Source organism: Bactrocera oleae, chromosome 2 (genome assembly GCF_042242935.1).
Source record: "Bactrocera oleae isolate idBacOlea1 chromosome 2, idBacOlea1, whole genome shotgun sequence".
Lineage (NCBI taxonomy): Eukaryota > Metazoa > Arthropoda > Insecta > Diptera > Tephritidae > Bactrocera > Bactrocera oleae.
The window spans coordinates 56,855,381-56,881,590 of record NC_091536.1 but is presented as its reverse complement, the minus strand read 5'-3'; the positions used below and the strand labels follow the sequence as shown (position 1 = coordinate 56,881,590).

General features: G+C 33.5%; 1 protein-coding gene across 4 annotated transcripts in view; it reads right to left on the bottom strand.

Annotated features, from left to right (window-relative positions):
- Positions 1–1,318: 1,318 nt before the first annotated feature.
- The window catches only part of beat-Va (beaten path Va), a 32,112-nt gene continuing 7,220 nt past the window's right edge, over positions 1,319–26,210 (bottom strand). For 3 of the 4 annotated variants that reach the window (XM_070113221.1, XM_070113220.1, XM_014240532.3), the window contains 5 exons: positions 14,189–14,342; positions 9,111–9,319; positions 8,699–8,832; positions 8,184–8,457; positions 1,319–4,049 (listed from right to left, as the gene is read on the bottom strand). In XM_070113221.1, coding sequence (XP_069969322.1) covers positions 3,961–4,049; positions 8,184–8,457; positions 8,699–8,832; positions 9,111–9,319; positions 14,189–14,342 — 860 coding nt within the window. In that variant the 3' untranslated portion in view covers positions 1,319–3,960. The remainder of the gene's footprint in view (positions 4,050–8,183; positions 8,458–8,698; positions 8,833–9,110; positions 9,320–14,188; positions 14,343–26,210) is intronic. The other variant, XR_004975523.2, reaches the window with a different exon arrangement.

Genomic DNA, 26,210 nt, shown 5'->3' with positions numbered 1-26,210 from the left:
AAAGTAAATGTTGACCAGTTCATTCGTACGGCCGCCGAAGAGGCCATTGTACAATACTTCAGCTGCTCGACGACTTGCCGCACTAGAGCGGTGAGAAAAATATTATCAAAAGTTTAAAAATAAGACAGACATTTTGATGTAATCACATTTAGTGAGTAGTTTATATGATGAATGAGAGACGCCGACTTACAGAAGGATGTTAAGCACGTATAATAATACAAAAGAGATCTACCGATTGACATGTAGACTAGAAGCTGCGACTATTTCAATTTGCTGAATGCAGAAAAAAGCAAAACTTCCAAAGAGTAATGAACTTGCACACCACATAATAGAATAGTCTATACATTATGCTACTATGAGGAAGTTGGAATAGCATATATTAGAATAAAAATGCTGCAGCTGCTGCCGATGCCAGTTTATCGATGCTAGTGCTAGGTTAAAACTGGAATTAAAGAAATACGATATAAAGGTGGAGCTAAACAACTGATATCAACTGTGGGTAGGAAACTATGCGAGTGATATGCGCAGCAATGTTGGTTTTTTATGGACTAAGTGTTTAATAAACAGAAGATCATCATTAATTAATCTTGTGACTAGCAAAATTTTAACCTACTTCAGGGCAGGTTATCTGTATGTACATAAGTCCACTGTTTTGACTGTTACATGGTCTTTGATGGTACCAGTGGATCCATGTTTCATCTATAGTCACGAAACGACACAGAAACGCCTTCGGTTTGTGTTATCGTCAAGCTTTTAAGTGGTTTTTCATTTTCGGTTGTTCTCCGGAGTGATCAAACGAGACACACAATGCAGATATCTTTCTCATGGCTCACTCGGTCATTTGAGATGCATATAATTACAATTATCTAGAGTACCTTACATCGGTGGTATGCCAAAATGAGATCGTGGACTTTTGTTACGTTATCTTCCGTAGTAGCCGTTTCCGGGACACTTTAGAGTTAGCAATAGTGGTCTAGTGAATAAAAATGGGTCTTAACTTTTCTCACTTAGTACTTTAATCAATCTATACTATTTAATCGGCGTATACGAGTATATCTATAATCATATGATCGTAACTCGATTTACGCATGAGCTTAGAATCTGCTTACCACCATAACATGAAGGGCATACCCTTACGTTAACTTTAGTACTTTATTTCGCGCAGGTACTAAAGGGTTCCTGAGGTTCCTCCGCCGCATTCGATATATATAATATATAAATATAAGTATGTATAATTGGCATGTGAAGTGCAAATAAAACTTACTCGGTTTGTTGATTGGATAAATGAAAAACAATTGGTTTGTTAGTTTCAGTTTTTCGTTTATTTTCTCTTACTCAATTAATATTTTACATCTGAAAAAAATTTTAACTAAATTTAATGTTAATACTCATTCAAATAAAAATTACATATAATAATAATCTTATAACTATACTAATGTGTTTTTTTTTCTTCACTTAACTGTTTATATCCACATGTCTTTATGAGACAGATAGGCAACGCTCCCCAGCTATACTTTTTCTATCATTTGCATTACTTTTTGCCGAGTTTGTCTTTGCTACCTTTTTATTAGCTCATTTGGTATATGAGGCTCTCAGAAAAGTTGATTTTTGTCTTATTTAGTACTTTTGGCATTTTGTGTTTGAATTTAATTCATTTTCACTTATTCTTATATGCTTAGATTATTAGCCTAAATATTATTTTACAGATTTGGTATTTTTCAGTTTCATGCAGTTTTTATCTTAGTTTTTATTTTTTGATCTTTATATTTATTTTCTTAATTTCTTTCTTTCTATTTTTAAATATGTATAATTGCACCACTGATAAATTTTTATGTTGTCTAAAAGTCATTTCCACATTTCATCGCCATAAGTTAACATTGGTAGAGTGTGTCTTCTTGTTATTAAATTATACCATTTACTTATTAATTAATGTGTTCTAATTTTAGATTTTTAAAATTTTATATTTACAACAGCTCGCTGGTGAACCATAATTTTGAAAATTTTTAGTTAACTTTACGGATTTTATATAATTTTTGGATACAATTAGATTGAAAACCCTTTGCTGCGAAAATAATGATAAGATAAAAGTCAACGGATTTGTTTATAAAGAAAAATTCAACCGGTAAATTTTATACGGCTTCGATTAATAGAAAAAATTTTATTTCAATTTCTCCTCCTTAAAAAACTGCTACAGCTGAGCTACTTTGAATTCTGCATGAGTATAAAATATAATTCTGCTAAATCCAAACATAAAATTATATAATTTATTATACAGAGCTCAAAAAGGGTCAAGGGTTTTCAGCAAAGGAAATTCTAAATTCCAGAGTTTTCTATCTATCCCATATTTTGTTTTTTAATTTCACAAACTATTAATTTTTTGGTGCAAAATGATTTTTTTGCTTATAAAATTTACATTAATACGGTGAATTTGTATAATTGTGGGTGACTACACATTTTGTGAAACTTTCGGTGCAGAAACACGAATATAAAATTTAGTTTTAAGTCTAAATATTGGGTAACACTTTGGTAACATTTGGAGGAATGCATTATATGCTTTGATTTCAAATATTTAGAGAATTTTGTTTCTGTGTTAAATAAAAAAGTAAAAATGTACATATATACATATGTCAAATGACACGTCATAAAAGTATGCTAATTTAGAACTAATTACATATAATTAATAAACTAAGAAAACTACAAAAAAATTAATAATTTTTGTTTTCACAAACGTACGTAACAGCGAACTTCATCTGAACGTTTGTTCGACCGATTCGACGCTGAATTTAAGAAAAAAACAAGTCCATTCGATGAACAAAAAAGCTCCTCACCAGCTGACACCTCCACCGACAACATTGCTTAGTTCAATAAAAAGTTATTTCCGTCACTAGGACCTACTGTGCATACCTCCATAAAAGTATTTTTCAGACGAATTAAATAAGTTGTACAAGTTTACAGAACTGAAAGAAGAATATGTTGGGGAAATAAATCACATATTTTCTTTCATTTTTGGTGGGCTAGATATTTATTGGACCACCCTTGTAAATAAGTAAATTATTTCATTACTTTTTCAAAAAATTAATGATATAAAAAATTTGTGAAAAAACCATTTATAGAAATTATTTTAATTTCCTAAGATAACAGGACTCAGTAAGTTAAATATGCATATATTTACTTATTAACAACAATTATTGCTTTTAGAAAAATATATATACATGTATGTTTGTAAATATGTGTACTTTCTTGAGTGAGTGGTTACATGTATTGGTTTATGTGATGATTAAGTACAATAGTCAATACATTAGTAGTGCTGCCTTACTTGAATGCATTCGTGTTTCGAAAAGAGGGTGAAAATCCCATGCCAAAACATTTGCAAATCTGTTACATAGCATTTGTAAAAAGTTATTTTTAAAATTAATTTTCGAATATTACAAGTATTAATGCACTGGCATTACGCCGGCGCACTTTGAGTGCACACACGCGATGGGTAACTAAGTATAGTAAGCGCTTTCTAACACAAGCTACCGTTGAAACAATAGCTTTCAACCTTTGACAACTTATACTAAGGTATAAGTAATCAACATTTTCATTAAAATAATAACTTTTTCACAATGTGATAATAAACATAATTAATTTCAAACCCTTTTCCTTATCATTTTCGTTATAACTACAATATGCTTAGTTTTCAGCTTTACTCCATTTGTGATTTTTAATTTAAATTTATATTCTGCTTAGTAGTATGTATTTTTATAAGTTACCTCTCTTCATTTTTTCATTGTATTTACATCATAATTGGTTACATCTAACTAACTAATGTGATATAGTGGACGCAGTCATGGTTACTCTCGTCGATGCTTGGCTCTGTTGCCAAATTAAAACAGTTGTTGTTGGCTTCGCTAATTCCATTTGCCGTCTCTTGGTGATTTTCTGTGGTTTGTTGGTTGCAAATATATCGCAGGCAGATCATAAAGAAAGCAGCATCTTAATGAAGAGTAAACATATCGCAAACAAAACGGGTACATTTTTGCTAAAAGAGATGTGTTGATGAATGCCTGGAAGCAGACAAAGGTGAAAATGCATATTTTATAAACTTAACGAACTAAGCTAATTTTTCAATTTTCCATTTTGATAATATTGACGTTCTTTCTTTGCGACAAATAAAGTATGCAAATATTTCTACGAAACTTGAGGTGGATTACCACGCTATTAAACTGCTCTTATTTAAAACTATATAAGTTGTTACAACTCTGTAACCATTTCTGTTTTCGAGAGTTGTGACAAACACTCATTACAAAAACTCATTTTGCTAAAATTGTTCGAAATTACACTTTAGCAACAAACTTATTCTATTAGCAGTAGTTTAATACCGGTTAATCATTTTTGTGTCAGAAAGATTAACTGCTATCAATTGGCAGTTTCCTGTAAATATTGTCTGTCTGCTTTTAATAATTGGCCGTCAGCGCTTTGGTGTGATTTATCTTCAGCCTACGACAAGTTCTATTAATCTTTCTCTTCACATTATTCTGTCTAGACTAGCTCACCGTTTCTATAACTTGAGCGAGGTCAGATTCCCTAATCAGTTTTGCTTAAGAATTAGGATTAGGTAAGTAGGTAGAGTGCCTGTCTTTCGACACACCTAGGCCTTTAGGAGGCCCAAAGTCTCCTCACTCTATTGGCTCCTCTCTGAACCACTCGGTACTTTTGATGAATTTCATCAGTAAAACAAGTTTTATTAGTGCAACCTCCGAGACGTTGTTATGAAACCCTGGCCGATAGCTAAGATTATTTTCCTATAGAGAGCCTTACAATCGAATAGAAGATGTTTAATGGTCTCCTTCTCTCCTACCTCCAGACAGCTTCTAAAATAGTCATTATATGATCTTCCAAATCTACTGGCATGTTTGCTTATTAGACAGTATCCTTTTAGTATCCCTTCTCAAGTTCTTCTATCACTCCGTTTGAATTTTAAAATAAATGTAATAAATATTCCATTCATGCCACGTTTACCTGCTTGTTGAGCAAGTCAGGGATTGATTCCACTGAGACTCAGCTATGTTTATAACATGTTTTTCGATTAAATATCTAGACATTAATATATATGCCCTCTTTACCGAAATCTAGTTGTAGGGTAAATCATGCTGTGGCTAGTTCATCTGCTTCACAGCTACCGGGTATATAATATAATTGCTGATAATTGCTGTCACCTTCGTTTGGAAGACACTGAAGTGGTCTGGAAGTCGAAGGGCGATTTAGGTATCTAGTTTAGCTGAGAAGACATCGCCGCCCACTCTGTTATCTACTTGTAGTTTGGAACCATCCTTATAGATGCTTATCCCTGCCTCCTTGTCCACTTCGCCCTCTGTAGGATTTCGAAAATCCGTAGTTATGGAAAAAATGGTAGCTTCGTAAGTATCATAGAATATCTCTTCTTACTGGCGACTAGTTGGGAGGATTCCCTCAGTCTAAGAGCTGACTTCGCTCCAAAGAGGCTTAGCCGTCAGGCAAGAGACCGAAGTCCAAGGGCGTGACGCCCGCAAATTCATTTGCTAATGTGGCCCGGAATCGCATTATCATTGGTGTGCTGGATGAGGGAGATCCCGAAAGAAAAATCCGCAGAGCTCAATGGAAATGGGGCAATGTGGCGATGGAGGTGCTACTAAGTAAGCCAGGTCCGCATGGTACTAGGGCCAAATAAAATCATACCTTAAGTATAAAAAGGCAATAGCTAAGGTGCGGGAGGTCTACCCCGGATCCAGTTAGTAGCGGTGGAGCAGAAGGATATCCCACCCGATCGAAAGCAAGAGTATGGATCCCACGTGTTACTCTTTATTTATTTACTAGGAACTAAGCTTTTGTTATGCAACAAAGGCAGTAAGCCAATATTTATAACTAGAAATCGACAGGAAGTATTAGACATAATACTTGTGTCGGAAGAACTGGTACATAAAATGACACATTGGAGAGTACTTGAGAAACACTACTTTTCAGATCACCGCTACATTGAGTGCATAATTGAGAATGTAGATTGGGTGGAAAAATTCAGGAATCATAGGAAAACGAACGTGTAGTTGCAACTGCAGGAACTAAAAAAGCGTATTTACATGATTCCGCCATTTCGACCAGAGCATGAAAACCACCTAGAAATCCGCGTTAAACAATTCATAGATTCTTGTCGACAAGCACTAGAGGGGGCTTGTTTAAAAACACGTAGTATTGGAGGAATTAGGCCCCTATGTTGGTCTCCTGTACTTGATAATGTGCAGAAAGATTGCAGGAAGCAATTCAATTTAACCAAACTATACCAAAGATAGGATAACTATTATTACTTCTTAAGGTCATATAAAAAAATGTAAGGAAGACCCAAAGAGATTCGTGAAAATCTTTTCGTAATGACACTGAGAATACGGCAGAAGAGTCTCGACTTAGAAAAATAATGGCACAGTCGATACATAACACCGAGCAAGTGATGTCATTAAGTAAAATTGAGAAAAAAATATAAATTGCTCTAACAAGTCACATTGATAAAAAAATTTCATTTAAACATCTCAAAATTTTCTCGAAATACAAGAGGGGCTAGACCTAAACTCTGACCATTCCCCAAAATACTGAACACTAAGTGAAACAGTCATCAAAAAAGAACTAAATTTGAAGTTATAACCTTAGGTGCACAAAACTATTATACTCTGTAGCAACAAGTTGCAAGAGTATAAAAATACGAAATGGACTTTGTTCAAACATATATGTTCTTCAAACTAATATAAATTGTCCACGAATCCCAATAATCGAACTAGAGCTAAAAGTTGACAGATGTACAAGATCATTAAAGAAATAAAAACATCCCTAACCAGGAAACGAAAGTTACGACTTCTCGTAAAATGACAACGAACCAAACCAACCTTAATAAGGAAACAGCTAAATTAAAACGAAAAATATAATATAAGTGATTTAGCAAATAATGGCTGTCAAAAAAACAAAAATACTTACTCCCTCTGGAACATGCCACATTGCGTCATTAAAAGAAAGCAGTAATACATGGGCTAGAAGTGATTGTGACAAAGGTAATGCATTCGCTAAACACCTAGCTGAAACTTTACAGTAGTAGTCATAATTAGTGAAGTTAAAAATGAAATTAAAAGGCTTAAATTTAAGAAAGCACCAGAATTTTATCTAATTACAGCTGAAGTCTGAAAGTAGTTACCGTACAAAACTTTACTAAAGCCTACCTGCCTTTTCAATTCATCAAACAGTCAGCACATTTTCCAAGTCTTTGGAAAGTTTCTGAAGTTGTCATGGTTCCTAAACCGGGAATGGATCCTCATATAATCTCATCATATAGACCCATTTCACAAATCTCCAAAACTGTTTCAAAAATTAATAATTCAAAGACTAAAATCCATTATCGATGAAAAACAGTTAATCTCATCGCATTAGTTCGTTCACTGAATAATGCGCCACATGTATTAAATTTCACAATCTAGAACGGCTTTATCGGAACAGGTATAAAAAAAGAACGGGCGTGGCAGCATGGACGGTGCCTGAAACCAAATTCGGTGTGTAAAGTTACCCAAATATTCCTATTACACACTGTGAAAATGTCCAATCAGATGATAACCACGCCTTCTTTCCATAGAACACACTTCTAAATAACATCTGATTCTTTCACTTTATATTATTCAAATTCAATACCAATGTAGTTATCTGAATAAAACATATTTAGGTACCAGAATTTTCGCTTTTGTTTATTGTTGATATTATATGACTCAACCTTGGTGTTCTCGTAATAGATCGGGGTGGTACCACATATGGGGGGTAGTACCACTTTATTCTAAATTTTACGATTTTTTAGACTTAGTATAACCTAAGGCGAAATTCATTTTGTATAGATTTTTCTTCATCAAAAACTAAATTCGACCTAATGGTAAGAAAATTTCATATTTTTGGAACAACGATTAAACTTGAGTTGGGTGTGGTTACTACTTAGGCTTGCTCATTTTCGGGCAGTCCTACGTCATAAATGAACCCCATAGTATCAAACTTATACTAAATGTAGGTAAACATATATGTATAAGGAAATAAAATCCTAAACCAGGAATATATGTTCGAATTTATTATCGCTTTTACAATTTATTCCCTTTTCGTTATACCGCTTTTACAATAACCACCCTTACTATATTTAAGATACTTACCGGTCGTAGCACCACTCGCTCCACTACCGGCATGTATCAGCATCTGATTGTTCAAATTGTCGTAGTGTGTGATTGCCGCAGTCAATGACGTTTCACGCTTCAGTTCCGGGAAATTTTCAATTTCCGCCACGCACTTCAATTCCAGACTTTTTCCAGCATGATAGAAGCGTGGACCGCTCAAATAAAAGCGCACCTGAAGCTTTTGGCGTCGCAGGACGTAATCGTGCGCCGGAATGCTGGTGTCAATGCTGGGTTGAAGTTCACCTAGTGAAGCCTGTGCGGTGCGACAAGGAGCGAGAACAAAGAGAAATAAAATAGAAATATCAATTTGTGACACCGCAATGATACAATTGGTTAATATAAGGTGGAAATAGAAATAGGAAAGTATGTATTTTTTAGAGCGAAATAATAGAGAACGCAAAAATCATATCACCGATATAAATAGTTCCGATAAACTTTAACATTTTACGTAGGATGTCTTTAAGTGCGCGCATTTTAAGACACCCCCTACTCACCTGTTCGGCGTTGATAAACCATGTCAGTCGCGTGGGCAAACTTGAGTAGTCCGAGGTGCAAGTGGCGCTCAGTAGTTCTTCCATGCGGTACATTGAATTGAAGCTGTCGATCAGCGGGTCACTCTGAGGCAGCGCTGCGAATACGTTCGAAAAAGAAGGGCGAGAAGGATACAAAAATTGAAAGTGGCATTGCATTGAACAGCAGTTCGTGCACAAGTGGATATCGCGCTAGAGCAACTAAGATTTCTAACAAAAAAACAGTATCGCTAACTACACGATATAGCGTGATTTTTCGTGCTGATTTTGCTACTTATTTTCAGTCGTTAGTTGTCGATACAATTTCTGTCAACTTTTGTATGTGCTGAGTTTGTGTGGCGATAGGAGCACTGTATGCGTGCGTATGGATTCTCACCTGCTACGGTCATGTTGTCCCCTTTTGCCGCCAACTTAAAGTGTGGGGCATCACCAGATACCTCACATTCGTATGTGCCCGTTGATTTTGCGCCGACTAAACTTAAATCCACCCGACACGTCGATTCGTTGCAGAAGTACTTGCCATCTTGCACTTGAACGCCAGCGACGGGAAATTTCATATATACCGGATGCATCATTGGTGAGTATCTGGGTTTAAATATAGAATTTTTGTACATATATCATTAATAATTCAGTGAAAATAAATTTATTAAGAAGCATGCAATGGGTAAGTATGATACTGGAATTCAGTTAAATTCGTATATACTCCTGTCCACTTAAATTACAAGTAGACTAAAGTAAAATGAAAAGTCTTCAGCAACACATAAATAAATTTATGTACTATAATTTAAAGAAATCTTAGGTACATGGAGTTCTATGTGTTGCTTCAACGATCTTATTCCCTCAAAGGAAGTCAACCAACGTTAAATTTTACTAGCTTGTATTGAAATCAGCACTGACATCGCGTTGGGTAGAAGTCCTAACATCTGGCATACATAGTATTGTACTACAGAGTTGATAATTAAATTAAATATGTGGGGACTATTAAACAAATTTTAGTACCAGGCAAAGTCATTGTCAGGTATTCGAATAGACGTGCGCTTAGTTTCATTTGTAAGCAATAATGTGCCAATATTTTTGATAAAAGGTCAGTCATCGGCCTCACATTCGGCATCGATGAACTTTAAAAATCAAGATCCGCCTTCGACCATTAAGAGCTGAGTTAACTTATATAAGAGACACTATTTCTGCACTTTATACCCTGAACAGGGTCTATAAAGTTTGCCACGAAGTTTGAAACGACCAAAAGTAAAAGTCGAAGACCCTATAATGTATATATAAATGACCAGCGTCGGGCTGAGTCGATTTAGCTATGTCCGTCTTACTGTCCGTCTGAATATCCTAGATATTTTCACAAAATTTTGCATGGATTGCTATCCAATGTAACGCTACACTGTTTGAAGAAATTGTTCACATTGGACTTCTATGGCATATAGCTGACATACAGACCGAACGGTCGATACCAAGGTTTTGTATATATATCCAAAACAACGGTATAATCTTCGAACAAATTGTTCAGATCGGATTGCTATAGGTTACAGCTGCCATACAAACTGACCGATCAAAATGAAGTTCTCGTATTGAAACTTTTTTTTTTTAAGGGTTTATACCATTACTTGTGCCTTAACTCTAGCAATTTACATATATTAGTATGAAGCTATAAAACTGACATGTTCCTTAAGCACCTCTACCGACACTGTAAAAATTAATGAAATCGGATGATATCCCTGCCCACTCCGCATATAACGGTTGTGTTAAAAACTACCTAAAAGCCGATAAATCAAGAAATAAATAAGTCAAAAACATAATTTTTTATAATAATAATTTAAAATTGCTTGAGAATATGTTCTTGAATATACCTGTGCAATATACCCTATACAATGATTTCTCTAGTCCAACCTGTCTTTAAACCGTTTAGGTGGTCAATATTTCTTAAAAATTATGTGCTTTAGCGCTGAATATGAATGGAATTGATTTAGATCTTCGTACAAGCCTCATATCCCTAATATCACAAATTCCGATCCTCTAATTGACGTTTTACAAATCAACTAAATATATTAAACTTAGCCTATTCGGTTGACTTTATGTCATATTTCTTATTTTAAGATGATTTTAATATAATTTTCGTTGACGGGAAGTCAAATATGCTTTTGAAACTAATTGAATAATAATTTGGAGCTTTTATGCAGAATAAAACCGATTTCTTACATCGTTTTATAACTATGAATGAGACTTGGATCTGCCACCATGATCCTAAATTGAAACAAGAAGGTTTACAGTGGACTAAAGCTGGTTGTTCAGCTCCAAGGCAGGTGAAGTCACTACGATCAGCAAAGAAGGTTATGACATCAATTTTTTGGGATGCAAAAGGAATTTTGTTGATTGATTATCTGCAGAAAGGTAAAAAAATCAACTCTTTATTGAAGCCTCTTGGATCAGCTGGATGAAAAACTTCGTGAGAAAAGACCTGGTTAAGACAATGCACCTGCTCACAAAGCTGTTTTAACTATGACAAAATTCAACAGATTGGCTACCAGCGACCTGAAACAATTCATTCGTGGAAAGCGTTTTTTGTCGAATGAAGAAGCTATTACAACCGTAGACGGATATTTTGCAGAGCTTCCGGAAAGTCAATATAGGAATGGCATAAAATTATTGGAGGATCATTGTAATATGCGTATTGAAGTTAAAGGAGATAAAAAAATATATTCCATACCAAAAACCTTAATTTTTCATTTCGAGCGCAGAGACTTTTCAACCAACCTGTATTCGATGTCGGCAGCTCACGGATTTTGTTAATATTCAGCCGCTAAAAAATAGTATATTATTGCATCACTTTGTTTAAAATTGTTTCAAAATATTTGGTTCGAAAATGAGCTACTAAAAATTTAACACATCACTTCTTTCTGTATTGGTAACTACTTCAAAATTAATATTGTAGAATCACGGTTGTTTTTCAATTATTGAAATAGTTCAGACTTTGTATCATGTAGTTGCAAATCTGCAACATTCTAGTAAAACATAATCATTCACACAAATTAAATTATTGAATCCAATGCGTTTATTTAGGATCAACTGAAACAAAAATATTTACAGAAATACTCTGCCTTAGAGAAATTGAAATTTCTGGCAATTAAAACAATTAAAGGGAATAACCTAGCAAAATATATGTTCATCAGGTTATTTACGATGGAGTTTGAAAATCGGAATGTAATCATAACCCACATATACAGACGGAGTGCGCAAATCAAACTGCCGATTCTACTCCGTCTCAGTTCGTTTCCAATCATTCAAAAATTTCATAACTCAGCAGGTGCGCATATCTATATTGTATATGTTGGCCCAAATTTGCGTATTCGTTAGAGGCTAATGTATATTATAAGTCTGCCATATCCATATTTCATATATGTATAAAAATGTATGTGCACAAACAGATGCATATACATTTGTTTACTTCACACTGAATTATAAAGGATAAGTCTTCTATCATTCATGAAATTACATATGTATGTATACCAAGGTGGAGCGAAAAAAAATTTTTTTTTTTTTGCTTAGCTTGCGGGTAAAATTTGTGGATTATAAAAAAAGAAAATTTTAGGAAAATAATAAAATGTTTAACATCTCACTTTTTAAGTAAAGTTTCGAAAAAAAAATTTTTTTTTTTTGCTTAACCTGAGGGTAAAATTTGTGGATTATAAAAAAAGAAAATTTTAGGAAAATAATAAAATGTGTAACATCTCACTTTTTAAGTAAAGTTTCGAGTTAAAATTTTTATTTCGTAATAGTGAGCTGTGGAGAGTCCTCTTTCTAGCCTTAAAAGTTATCAACTTAAAAAACTTTTTTGTGATCATTATTGGAGTTTAAAAAAAGTCTTAAACGACAACATGCTTTTCTTAAACGTTAAAATTAATTTTGAGTCAAATACCGTCACATTCGGTAATTTTTATATAAATGTAAAGAGTTTAAACCAAAGATAAATTTTTCCAAATTCGTCCAAAAAAAATTTTAACTCGAAATTTATTTTAAAATTGTGTGGGGGCCGTCTCTAGACGTTAAAAATTTAATTTTTTTTGTACGAAATTTTTCTTTTTTTATAATCTACAGATTTTACCCTCAGGCTAAGCAAAATAAATAAATTATTTTTTCGCTCCACCCTAATGAACACTACATATGTATGTATGTTTGTACATTCAAATATATGTACATAGTTTCTCAAATTGGTAATGAGAAATGTCTAATCCATCCACTAGGTTGCAAAGCAGGGCTTAATAGGTTACAAATCTGGAACACATTGGGCTCGCTGATGGCGTAAATACGGCATCCTATTTCAACCTACCAATTAACCAATTTGTACGCAACAAACATTTTTACAGGTTTCGTGATTTAAATGTATGGAAGAATTTATTTGAATATAATAATATTCTATAATTTTCGTCGGCTAATATGGTAAATCATATGCAACACATGGCTTATACTAGAATCAGGGATGTTCACGCCGTAGCTCAGTTTCAAAACGGTTTCTAAACTTGTGTGTTGGAATAAGTTAGCTAAATAAGTTTAATGTAAACACATGGACTTACGCTAACTGAAATTGGCGCACGTTTCAGTTGAAAACAGTTTTGAAATTTTAGCAGAAATGAATTGTTGGTTGCAAGTCACAAGTGTTGCTGCAGGAGCCCAGCAATATGATTATTGTATAGCTACGAAGGTGTGTGTGTCTGTGGGAGCTGTAGTAAGCTTATAAATATACATATACACTCGCCAGAAAAAGTCTGCCTGAATGAGCTCACATCCCTTTGACCCTTGTATATTCCATGCCAAAACCCTTATCGCAACTTTTTAAACGTTGCGGATAACCGACTTCCTATTGAGTTTTAAGAAGAAATCGTAGGAAGAATAACTTAATTCGATTTATGTACCTTGTACTAGAAGAATGGAAGAGGTTTTAGGCTGACCTCGAACCCTACCAAGGTTGTCAGGGTGCCCATTACACACTGCAAATTGGTATCCAAATAAATGCTTGCAAATAGCTCGTATTGTTTGAGGCGCAGATCAACGCAATGTATTGATACGCTGTGCTTTCGAGCACCGTGTGGTTAGGCCGTCGACGGCAGGTACTCACGTAAATCACAACGAAAGTTGTACCTTGTAAGCAGACTTTTTCTAATGGATTTTCCTTTCGTCCTTATGTTTTGTTTATAGGTTACTGTCGGATATTTCATCACTATTATTTTCATACATATACTACATTGTACGCAAACTTTTTCTGCCAAGTGTATACACATATACTTGTGTATGTGCATTGATAAAGGAGTTTACGCAATTTTACAGATTACCGTCACGTTTGGTTACGTATACGTCATGGGTGGCAGTAGGGTATAGCAATGCTGCAGCAATTGAAGGAATTTTTTGCTAGTTTTTGTATGTTTTCAACATTTATACTTTACAATCGCTTACCTGAAAAATTCCAGTTTATCCTTATACCATTTCACGGAATTCAATGTATGTCCGCTCATATCATAACTGCAGGATAACGTGACATTATCGCGAAAATCAACAATTTCCGGAACATTGATGTCAGTAACAAAGAGGCAGGAGATTCGATGAAAATCTGAAAGATAATATGTTAATAAAAATGAACAAAGAAATGAAATAACCAAATTTATATTTAAAACATGTCTATGTGTATTTGAAAAAATACAAATAATATCTACTTATATACAAGTACCATACATATGTATGTGTATATTATATGCAAGTAAGTGAGAACACTTGTTAAATCTTAATATACGTGTAAAATTTAATAAAACAAATTATACGTTATATTCTCCCTACTATATTACTATGGTACATACGTATATTTATGTATATATAGGTATACTATGTATAATATGTGCGAAAATATGTTGTCATTCAAGTTGAGCATTACCTTGCTCGAATAAATAGTTAAATTTACGTTTTTCCGGTACAAGCAATTCAATCCCCAATAAATGCACATAAATCATGCAAGTTTTACAGATGAGCAAATTCTCGAGAAAACAGTTACAATTAAGCGGAAGAAAGCATTTCTAGTTTTGATTCAGAATATCAAAAAACTCAATAGAAGTACCATAATCACAACGAATGGGATGTTGTTTAACATTTTTAAAGGAATACAAGAAAAAACGTTAACTTCCGCAGCACCGACGATATAATGTCCTCCACATATACATTTCTTAAGCTTTTCCTTACTTTTGATTGGTCAGTTTTTTTGGCAGCTTAATGCTAGTAATCCGTTCTATTCCATTTCTTCGGATATTAACTGTTGCCTTAAATAATAATCCGTGAAAAATTTCGTGAAGATATCTCGTTAAAAAAAAAAAAAAAATACTAATAATAATAATAATAATCACAAGTAAGGAAGGACAAAGTTCGGCTACAACCGAACATTTTATACTCCTGCAGCTTGCAAAGATCAAAGCTGGTGTGGCAAAACGTAATACTAAACAAGTAAGGAAGGCCTAAGTTCGGATGTAACCGAACATTTTATATTCTCACAAAGTCAAATGGTATACTCGTTTGAGAAAAAAATATACATTCGGCGTAAAACTGGTTAGAATAACGAAAAGTATTGTAAGTAGTATATGGAGGTTGGGGGTAGTATTAACCCGTTTTTATCAATTTTTGCCAATACCACATACTACTAACATTCCACAGACTAATAAAATCCTCCCACTGTTTCATTAAGGTACCTCACATATTATCACCAATCATGTGGAGTTAAATCAGAGAGTTCATTTTATTATATGAATTTCAATTATATATCTTACACATTGACTGATATTTTCGGTAAAAAGTCAACTATAGGCACTGGGGTCCACATATTAAGTACCGAGAGGCTTGAACAGTTCGATTTAGATAATTTTTGGTCACAAGGTGGGATACTTTAAACGAATTATTCACGGAAAGTTTAACCAAGATACAATCGTTGTTGCTTGATTTGCATAGGGAAAAGTGAAAGAATCAGAAGGAATTCAAAATGGTGCTAAATGGGAAATAGGCGTGGTTGTTATCCGATTTCGCCCATTTTCGCACTATAATATATAAATATGAGAAGAATGTTATGCACCGAATTTGGTTGAAATCGGTTAAGCAGATCTCAAGATATGGGGTTTCCCCTTAAAGGTGTCGGTGCCACGCCCACTATCTAATTTTAAACGCGGTTCCTATAAAGTCATCTCATACTATCTCAGAGGTGGAGTTTAATGGCTCCGGAGTGTTTAGTGCTTGATTTATCGGGGAGTTGGCGGGGTAGTCACCCGATTTCACGTCGATAGAGATGCTAAAAACATTTGTTTTCAGTGAATTTTGTTCTTATAGCTTTAGTGGTTTCGAGATATGTACATTAAACCTGTAAGGGGCGGGACCGCACCCACTTAAAAAAATGTAACTGTAGATGACCCTTCTTAATGTGATTCTGTATACCAAATAACAGTCTTGAATCTTTTTTAGGAGCCTAGTTATGGCAATTTATTTGTTTCTGATTAATGACGTTTTATGGGCGTGGCAGTGGTGCGATTACGCCTTTCTGCAACACGAGCTGTCCTATTGTATCAAGAAACATGTGTACCAAGTTTTTTGGAGATATCTCAAGTTACAGCTTGAGCCTCTTCTCTAGGTGAATAGAACTATTATACTCTGTAGCAACAAGTTGCAAGAGTATAAAAACGTTGCGAAAGAATTCAGCATTAATTATTTGACGAAATTGTAGATAGATTACAATCAGTTTTGGTATTTTAATAAGTTCTTTTATGTAGGTCTTAGGCTCGCTACAATATTTTACTTCGCGTCAGTTAAAATTGTATTAAAATCATCTCCAAACGAGATATATGGGATATAAACTCAACTGAAGAGGCTAAATGTAATATAATGAGTTGGTGTGAAAACACATTTGATAATGGATATAAGGTTTGGATCAAGGTCTAGACCAATTTCATTCATATTCTTACACAACTATTAAGAAAACTTGTTCATTTAATTTTATTAAAATATCACACATTTTGTCAGGTGTAAAGTCAGAAATTGTTATACAGGCGATATAGGGGACAGAGAAAGGAATGTGCTGATTGAATTAATTTTGACATTGCTGAGGTATACTTGAGACCATATTTTCAACCATGTTTATAAATATAGATCTAATACACACAGTGTAAGCTATAGAATATCCAAAATTATACGTTCAGTTAATTTTGCTAAGATATCTTTTATATTGACTGATATATATGGTATAATAGAGATATGGGTCGCATTGACCCGATTTTACCTATTTTCGGCATTATTACATATTAATAACAGAATAAAATTCTGCCTGAGTTTCGTTTAGATACCTCATATACCATGAAAATTCTGTGATTAGTTACGTGAGGGCTAGGACAGGTTTTTATTTTAGGCAAAAAAAAAAATGTATATCCGCTTAATTTGGTAAGATAGCTTTCATATTTTCCGATATATGCGGTGTGAAGTAAACCGAAAGTTTGAAAGTATTTCTATAAGATATATGGGGTCTAACTCGACAATCCATTCTTGTCATACAGGCTTACTATTATCAGAAGGAGACTCAATCCGAAGTGCAATAATATAATATAATATATCTCACAGATTTCCGGTAAAAAGTTTGCACCAGGCAATAGGGTCATCATATTCCCTAATTAGGGGCTTGAATGATGATGACCCGATTCTACAATTTTTTAAGCTTGATTTGCATACTGGAAATTGTTAGAATCTTATGGAATTTAAAATTGTGCTATATGGGAAGTAAGCGTGGTTGTAGCCCGATGTTTACTCTGTGGTAACATGTTACAAGAGTATACAAATTTCAAGTTTTTCATACAAGCACTTTATTCCGATCATTCAGTTTGTATGGCAGCCATATGCTATAGTGATCCGATATCGGTGTTGCCGACAGATAAGCATTTGCAAAATTTCATATCGATATCTTAGCCAGACAGGCAGACAGACTAAGGTCATCTTGCTGATCATTTAAATATATGTTTAATAGGGTCTCCTTCTGGGAGCTACAAACTTTGTGCCAAACTTGGTACACCCTATTCAGGGCATAAAATCTCAATATTACCCACTTTAACATGTATTTTGTCACGTCCTGTAATAATATTCGCAAAGGCTTATAGGTATTAAGCATTGAAATTCTAAAATTGGTGCACACACACACTCGCCGGTCAGTGTGATATTTGATTCGACAACTTTTAAAGTGAAATGGCATACAAGTACATGCGCCTGCGTGCATAAAATTTTTAAATACGTGTAGATATGTATACTCGAACCCGTTGTGTATTTGCAGAAGAACTTGTAGGCGTTGTAAAGTTGTACAAAAGCAAATAACTGTCGAAAGATTAATTTGCATTTTTTACATGGAATAAATAAATTGCACTTTATAAGCCAACGTGTGGCCATGTTAAATTCACAGCATACATTTTATTTTACTTATGGACAAGTTTTTGAGTAAATTACGGTAGAAAATATTTTAAAGATGTTAAGTTCATTCGGGTACTTCTGCAGATATTTTAGGTGAGAAAATGTGGTGTGTTATTTGAGCACATTTGAGTTGAAATTTATTTATTTTTATGAGGTGATCCTGTAAAATAATATGTTTAGTTTTGCATGGAAAGTATGAAGGCATGATAATATTATACAGAACCAACATGAAACGATTATAAAAAAAAAATTAAAGAAACTGAATTCTGCCGAATGCATTAAATTTTGGCTGAGCAGAAAGTCTTTGGCCGCACATTGATCTCAAAGTCCAATCAATCTAATAACGTAAATCAATATTATTTATTGATTGTTTTACCTTGTTCGAGGTAGTGGTTGAAAAAACTCCATGTGAGTCTCACAGAATACTGACTAAAACCTTTTCGCCTGTTGTGTTTTAAGACACTTTGAACTACTTTTTGGGTACTACCAAAAGTATCTGGTACACAACCACGCATCTGTTATCACAAATCTGTGCAAAAACTTGTTCGATCAGTACTCGATTGGTTTTTGTGAGTCCAACTCGTCTATCTTTTTGATCAATGTTTAAAACGCAGAACCCATAGCGCGCAAATCTTTTTCGTATGTGAAAATTACGTTTAATAACCTACTTAGTTTATTTTATTTAATGATTACCCAATACAATTTTACGATGTTTTCAGACATTACTGCTTCTTGTGGCTATTGTGCTCGTATGGTTACGCTTAAATTTAACTAACCATTAACAGACCTTTGAATATAAACAAACATTCTTTCAACCCATCAGGAAACAATGCTTTATCAAAGCAAGGAATTCAGAAAACAAAAATAACAGAGGTAGCGTTTCATTGAAGCCAATTGTGCAAAAACTCCCCAAGCCAAACGCCAAAAGCCCTTAAAACATGTTTATTCTCCGTTCGGTCAGTTCCTTCGCAAGTGGTCGCGAATTCGAAACAACAAGTAAAAATGTATTCTTCCCTATTTGGATAAGAAGAGATATTTCTTATACTTAAATATCACTATTTGACATTATTTTAATTTAATTCACAGAACTCTGATCAAATCAAATGTTCTTACATTCGTTTTGATAGGTCTCTCATGGCTGATTTTGATTTGCATTTAGTTTAACATTTTGTTCGCTAAGGTATAACTTAATGTCCATATACTTGTATGTGTTTTACGAATCGTTGTCATGAGGAAATCTAAAAAGCAGAGAAAAATTGTTAAGATAAAATGTAAAAGAGTTTTTGCCAAAGTCTTCTTTTGCCTCTCTCCAACCATTTTCCGATCTTAATCAGCGGTCACACGCTCATGGTAATAAAGCAACTTCAAAATATCAGTGACGTCAAACCAAATTTCTCCCGACTTAATTATGTACATATACGATGTATGGAATGTCTACTTGGAAAATAAAATAAAATATAAACTTGAACTCTGTACAATTACCACTGGTGGCACAACTTAATTATGGTGTATTTACAAGTGGATCAACTGTTAGTAGAACTCTTTTCAACTCATTAAGATGTTTTGTATAAAGATTTAAAAAAATATTTTTTAATAGCACCAGGGTTTTGAATATTTTCATATAATTTTAGTTTTCACAAAGAAATTTAAGTTTATTCCCTTCATTGATTTGTCGAAATACTCATAATTTAACAGCTATCGTAAGGAAAATCAGAGAATTTCAAAGAAAGTTACAACTATTTTCGAATTCTCACTCAATCTCCGGGTAAATAATTTCAACAACAAACTTTATTCTTATAATAATAAATAATAATAAAATAAAACCTTTAAAAACGTTTTATTTAAAATACAATCTTTCTGGTAAAACTTTTGTTACCACAAAATACTGTTGTGGTTTTTTTCGAAATTAAAGTTATTTTCACACCACATGTTATACACATGTCGTGCCAGTGCGACCAAGGAAACGTGCTTTAAGTATCAAACACTCTATAAATATTACAAAATCGAATGAAGAATGCAAATAAAAAACGATAAAGGAAAAAAATCATTATAGAAAAAAATTTAATAGGATTTGTGAAACTAACAACGACATGAGCAAGTCGTAATAAAATCAACAAAGGAGAGAAATGCAGCGAAATTTTTTGAAATTTTCAAATATTATATAATGTATACAAAAAATGTGTATTTACTTATACATACTCGTATACGCCATACATATCATCCCAAAAACAACAAAATAAATGAACTTTTAAAATAGTGTCAGTCGACATAGGAACGTACGCACATTTCCAGAAAGTAACAAAACGCTTTACAGAAACGTAAGCGTGACACGAATATCAGCAAGTGATGAAATGCTTTGGATAAGCACTAACACGACGGCATGACTTACTACGGCAATAAATTGTTGCTATTTCGGATAGATAGAAGTGCATATATATTTTGGGTCACCGCATATTTATTTGCATAGATAGGGAAGATAATAAAGACGAAACGAGCAAACCATACCACAAGTGCAGCACAAACACAAATACAAGCAAATGAATTGCTCATGCAGAGAACGGTATAGAGTTGCAGGTGCTTCTGTTACTAAAAGAGCTTTTGCATATTTGCCCTGTGTATGCGTTGTGTGTAATAGTTAAGCATATGTAGTTGTGAAAAAATTCTATTGTTTAAAATTATAGCAGGTAGGAAAATTTGTGACCAAAGACTGTTACTGAGAGCCTCAAAGCAACAACAGAGGGAGCCAAGAAATAGGAGTTATAAAACTATATATATTTGTTTTTTTGCAAATAATACATTGGTCAAAATGTGAAGATTTTATTTAAAAAGTCAATTTAATGAGTAAGATACGAGATTAAGTATTAAAAACATACCTAACAAGAGAATTATCCTACTGGTAATCTTTGAACGCAGCTCTCTTTTACAGGCAGGTATGCAGAGATCTCTTTAAATTAAACTATTAGTACTCCTTGATATGGTTATTAAAGTGTTATTTCCGAATCGCAACACAATTGCCTATGCGTCAGCGCAAGGTCGTATCGCAAGTATTGCCCATTTATTTGAGGAACTGGTATAATGTATTCGATTCGCAACTTACTAACGCTTGAAGAACCGAAAAAGCTATTACCTGACAGTTGTTGGAACTTATGGGACACTTAAATGTAAATTTTATTTCAAATCAGCAAATATAAGTTGGTGAAAAATGCGCAAGCTACAAACGTCGAAAAATAGCTCGCTTGATTTCCTACCGGGTATTTTATAAAATTTTGTGTAGATACATTTTAGCAATTAAAATACGACATACTCTATGCGGAAAATTTTAAATTTTTTATGCACACAACCCAAGCATATTTTCTACTGACTTCTGGACAGCTTCTGCACTAAATAATAACTGTGTTTTTGGATAAATTGGATAAGTATATACATACATATATTATATATATATGTATATATCTATACATGCGTATGTGTTGGTACTTGTTTTGCTCTGGTCAACGTTGACAATTCAAAATTCAGTTTTTTTAAGATATGTTTATTCTAATCGTGCCACAGTCATCGTTGCTGGATTTCCTAGAATTTGGATGTGTTTGTTTATAGATCATTAATGGCAAATTGTGATTTTAGTACTTGATAGCAAAATGTATGTCACATTTACACGTACCCACACACACACTGATGCGTACACAAAATGTGGCATTCATCGGTTTCTTTGTCAAATCTAAACTGTGGAAATTCAATTTCATTTGCAACTAAAATTTTATGTCTAAATTTGGTGTTCTAGAATAAATATTATACATGTTACAACAACATACTTATTACTGTTACATGAAATCATAGCTTGTTGCAAATATTACATTTGAAAATTTTAGCACAAACATCGGGTTGGAGTACAACAATTTTGAAAAATGTAAATATACTTAATTTTTGTGTGTTGACGGTGAAATTTTATTTACCTATTAATAACCGTCAAGTTACGACTATCGAAGCATTCGAAAGGATCACACGTGCACTACAGTTCCGGTTAGAGTGTATCAATTCAGCCTTAAGAAATTGGAAAAACTATAAATACGTGGTAACGTACTTGGATAATTAACCAGTGATAGACGTATAGTTAATGTTTTTTCTTGAAATAACGTGTGATCCAAGTAGAGGGATATTTTCCATAGCCTTCCTTTGACAGATCACTTTCTTCAGAAATGATGGCGGTGAGAACTCTTGAATGATAAGGAATCTATAGTCCCACTCTAGAAAAGTTACACCAGTGGCGTGGCAAATCTGACCGAGTTTAATAATTTAAAGACCAAAAAATGTTCATTTATGTTTAAGAATAGGACTAATATAGTTTAGAATGCGGGATTTAACTGCTTTGAACCTAAGCTTACATCCATAATTAAATACTTCAGTACTTCAATATAATTGTCAACTGTACTGACAATATACTTTTGATATTTCGTCTTTTTAACATTTATTTTTCACAATACTTTTCCGTTTCGTTTTTTCCGTATTTCATTTCAATTTATATATCAATCGATGGTTAATTGTAATCTATTTAAAACTTAAGGAGTTAAAATTACTGTGGGGACACAACACATCTGGCAGCACAATTTCATATGTCATAATTCTACATTTTCTCTTCCCATCTTTGCATTTGAGGGAATCTCCCAACCGTTAAAACTGTTAAATTCTTACAATTATCCCAATCTGGATTTTTGTAAGAACTTATCTTGTATAATATTATTTCTACAACTCACTCGTAGTTAAACAGCCATACGATACAGACGTCATGGAGCGCAAGACTACGTAGTTACAAACACTTTTAAATCTTAAGTTAAGTGTTCAGTTTAATTTTTAATTATAAGAAAGTTTTGTAAAAAACAATAAAATAAATTTAAACTTACTTTAGAAATTAATCCCTGCCAAATTTTGTGAAGATATCTTGTCTATAAAGAAGTTGTCCATATAATAATTCGATCGTTTTTTGTATGGCAGCTATATGATATAATTGTGAAATCTAAACAATATAAAATAAAATTAGACGCTATCCCTCCTTATTATTAACACTGTAGCCGTGTATTTAGAGACTTATACAAATATATTTATTAATGAAAATATATATGTATTATCTGTATGAGTAAAACCCAAAATTGAGATGTGGGCGTGTACATCACTTGTGTAGCTGTAAGCATGTAAGTGACAGATTTAAAAACTTTCGCTATAAATTCCATCTGTATTTGAACAATCAAGACCACAAACACACACAAAGCTTTCTAGGTCACGTTTTGTTGAAAACTAATATTTCCATATTTTTGCGACGCGTTTGTATGTGCTTGTTAAATGTAATAGTTGACATTTTTCATATAATTTAAATTACGAAATTTATGGTTTCTTTCAACGTAGTTTTCATCTGTGCTTCAGACGGAGTTTGTTTTTTTTTTTTTGTTAAAAACCGGGTTATGTTATTAGGAAATGGGACTTTTATTTTAGACATCTACATATCTCCTTTTCCGTCGCTGCTACAAAATATTTTAAAGTTTTTATATCTGCTCTTTATTTATGAAAAACGAAATAATTTAATTCGCTGCCGCTCGATTATATCTTGTGCGGCTGTGTGCGTGTCTACGCGCATGTACTGGAGTTGGCAAACTTTCGCCAAAGTCATTATGGCATTTTGCATAGTTTTCTCTTGTTGTTGGCTGTTGTTCGCTGCCGCACTGCCAGACCGGCTGAATGCCGGAGTTTTTCCGTTTGAAGCACCAGCAACGGCCAAGATTCATTACTTGGCGTGCATAGGGGTGAAGAGGCAGCGGAGGATGCGTACAAGTTTAATGGTGGAGGATTGTAGCATTTAAATTCATTTCCATTGCTCGAACTTTAACAACTTTTCCAACGCTAGCGTTTCGTACAATTTTTTACGCTGCTCTCTTCGCTTTAGTGTTCCACTTTTTGTTCGGCGCTTCCGTTATTTTTCATTGCCAACTGCCAGTTAACGTCGTCAACGCCGTTGGCAGCATTCCTAATTACGATCGTTTTAAACGCAATTTAACTTTAAACTCTACTTAGGCATAATATCAAACCGGCGAAGTTGTACACTGTCGACGAAGCAGCAGCTGTATGAAGAGCTGCAAGAAATCGAGTTGCATTCAAGTTATAGTAACTGTAGCTATATAAGTTCACCAACAATAGTTGACGAAGCACTAAATGATATTTCGATGAATTTTTTCCTAACTTGAAGATTTATTTCTGCGAAGTTCTCGCCGCTTGCATTTTCAGCGCATCGATTTTAACTTTTTGTTTCCAAGAGTTCTTCGCAACTCTGGTAATTCGTTATTTATTGCCATTACAAAGCGTCATTAAAATAACAACTACAGAAAATTTTCGCATTTGTTACTGGGTGAGGACGATTTGGAGTGGTCGTTGATAATTATAAATTGCTAAACGTAAAACCGCAGTAAATTGATGGTTGATGAGAAGTTCGATAAGCTGTTTATTGCCACATATTTTGTATTACTCCATCTATATCACTTCGTCTACAAGCACTCTAGAAGTGATTCTGAGCTCTCCCGAAGTTTGTCTTTAATTGAATTATCTATAGTCATATATCTGTTTATATAACTGTCTAGTTTCATGCATTGAAAATTAAACGCTTGATCTTGACACAGATCTCTCACTATCTTTGCCCAAAAAATTATAAAAGTTTTAAAAAAGCATTCGAACCACACTTTTATTCCCTTCCTATTTATTAGAACTGTTGGTCCATTCCTTTCCATCCAATCAAAGCTGAACTAGAATAAGTCTTAGTATTAATTTCTCGGAAAAATGTGCGAAATAACATTTCCAAATGTGTTCTTTGGTGCATTTAAGTTTTTTGATCATATCTAACGTTACAGACAGAACAGTATTGATTTCAAAGAGGTTGCAATATTGGAGGCAAGAAGCCCCAGAATATATAATAAATTATAGCTATTGATTCAGAGTAATAACGTCAGTACCATTTGCGATGCTATTCGAGAACAATTTTTGTTGAACGGGCATATACAAAATTTGGTAGATACTAAGAGACAATAAGGTGGCGCTCTTCAATTATAATTACTTGTATATATTTATAGGAAAGCACATTTATTCTCTAGGCAAATTTATCAGAAAGTGAGTTATCTTCAAATTTGACCTTTAGAGTTGACTCAGGCTGTAATATTACGGGTCAAAGTACTAGTTTTGCTATAAAAACTTATTTTGATTTATTTTTATCGGAACATCTTAAAAATCAGTAACTCACCCAAAAGTACACGCAACTCACCGTTAAAATCGACCTTTCTGTAATTTTAAAACTTGTAGCTCTGCAGAAAAGTTTATCTTCCACTCAGCAGAAACCACTATCAAACTAACTTCACTAAATAGATAATGACGTAAATTATGTTTTTATGAGCTTTGTTTATTTATTTTGTGTTTCAAAGGCAATTATATACATATAAACTACATAAATATTCAAGTTAATTGACCTCTATTTGGGATCCGAAAACGACATATATTGAGTTGTTGCAGGACATCAGACCCCCCGTGTAATTTCAAAAAAATTTCCACAAACAGTTTTTGCTTAATATTATTATTTTGTACTTACTTAGTCTGCCAAGGCGTATACGCAACTTTTTATGCAGATCGCCGTATAATAGATTGCTTTTCTAACTAATTTCGATGTGTGTATGTATATGTATATATCCTTGGAAACCTTTATAATTTATTGAATAATGTGTTCGCAATAACTATTTGAAAATCATTGATAGTTATTTTGATCAACTAAATATTTTTGGTAATCCTTAAAAATAATATTTTTGCTTACTTCATAACCCTTTATTGTCCCGAAAGTTTTTACTACCCTAATTAAAAGTACATTGTGCCCCTTTTTGAATATTAAAACTTAAGGTGAATTCACAGAACTAAGTATTGCAGGAATGGAAGAGCTTAAATGGCTTCATACAAAATAAATGTTACTATAGTGAATCCTTAGTATAAT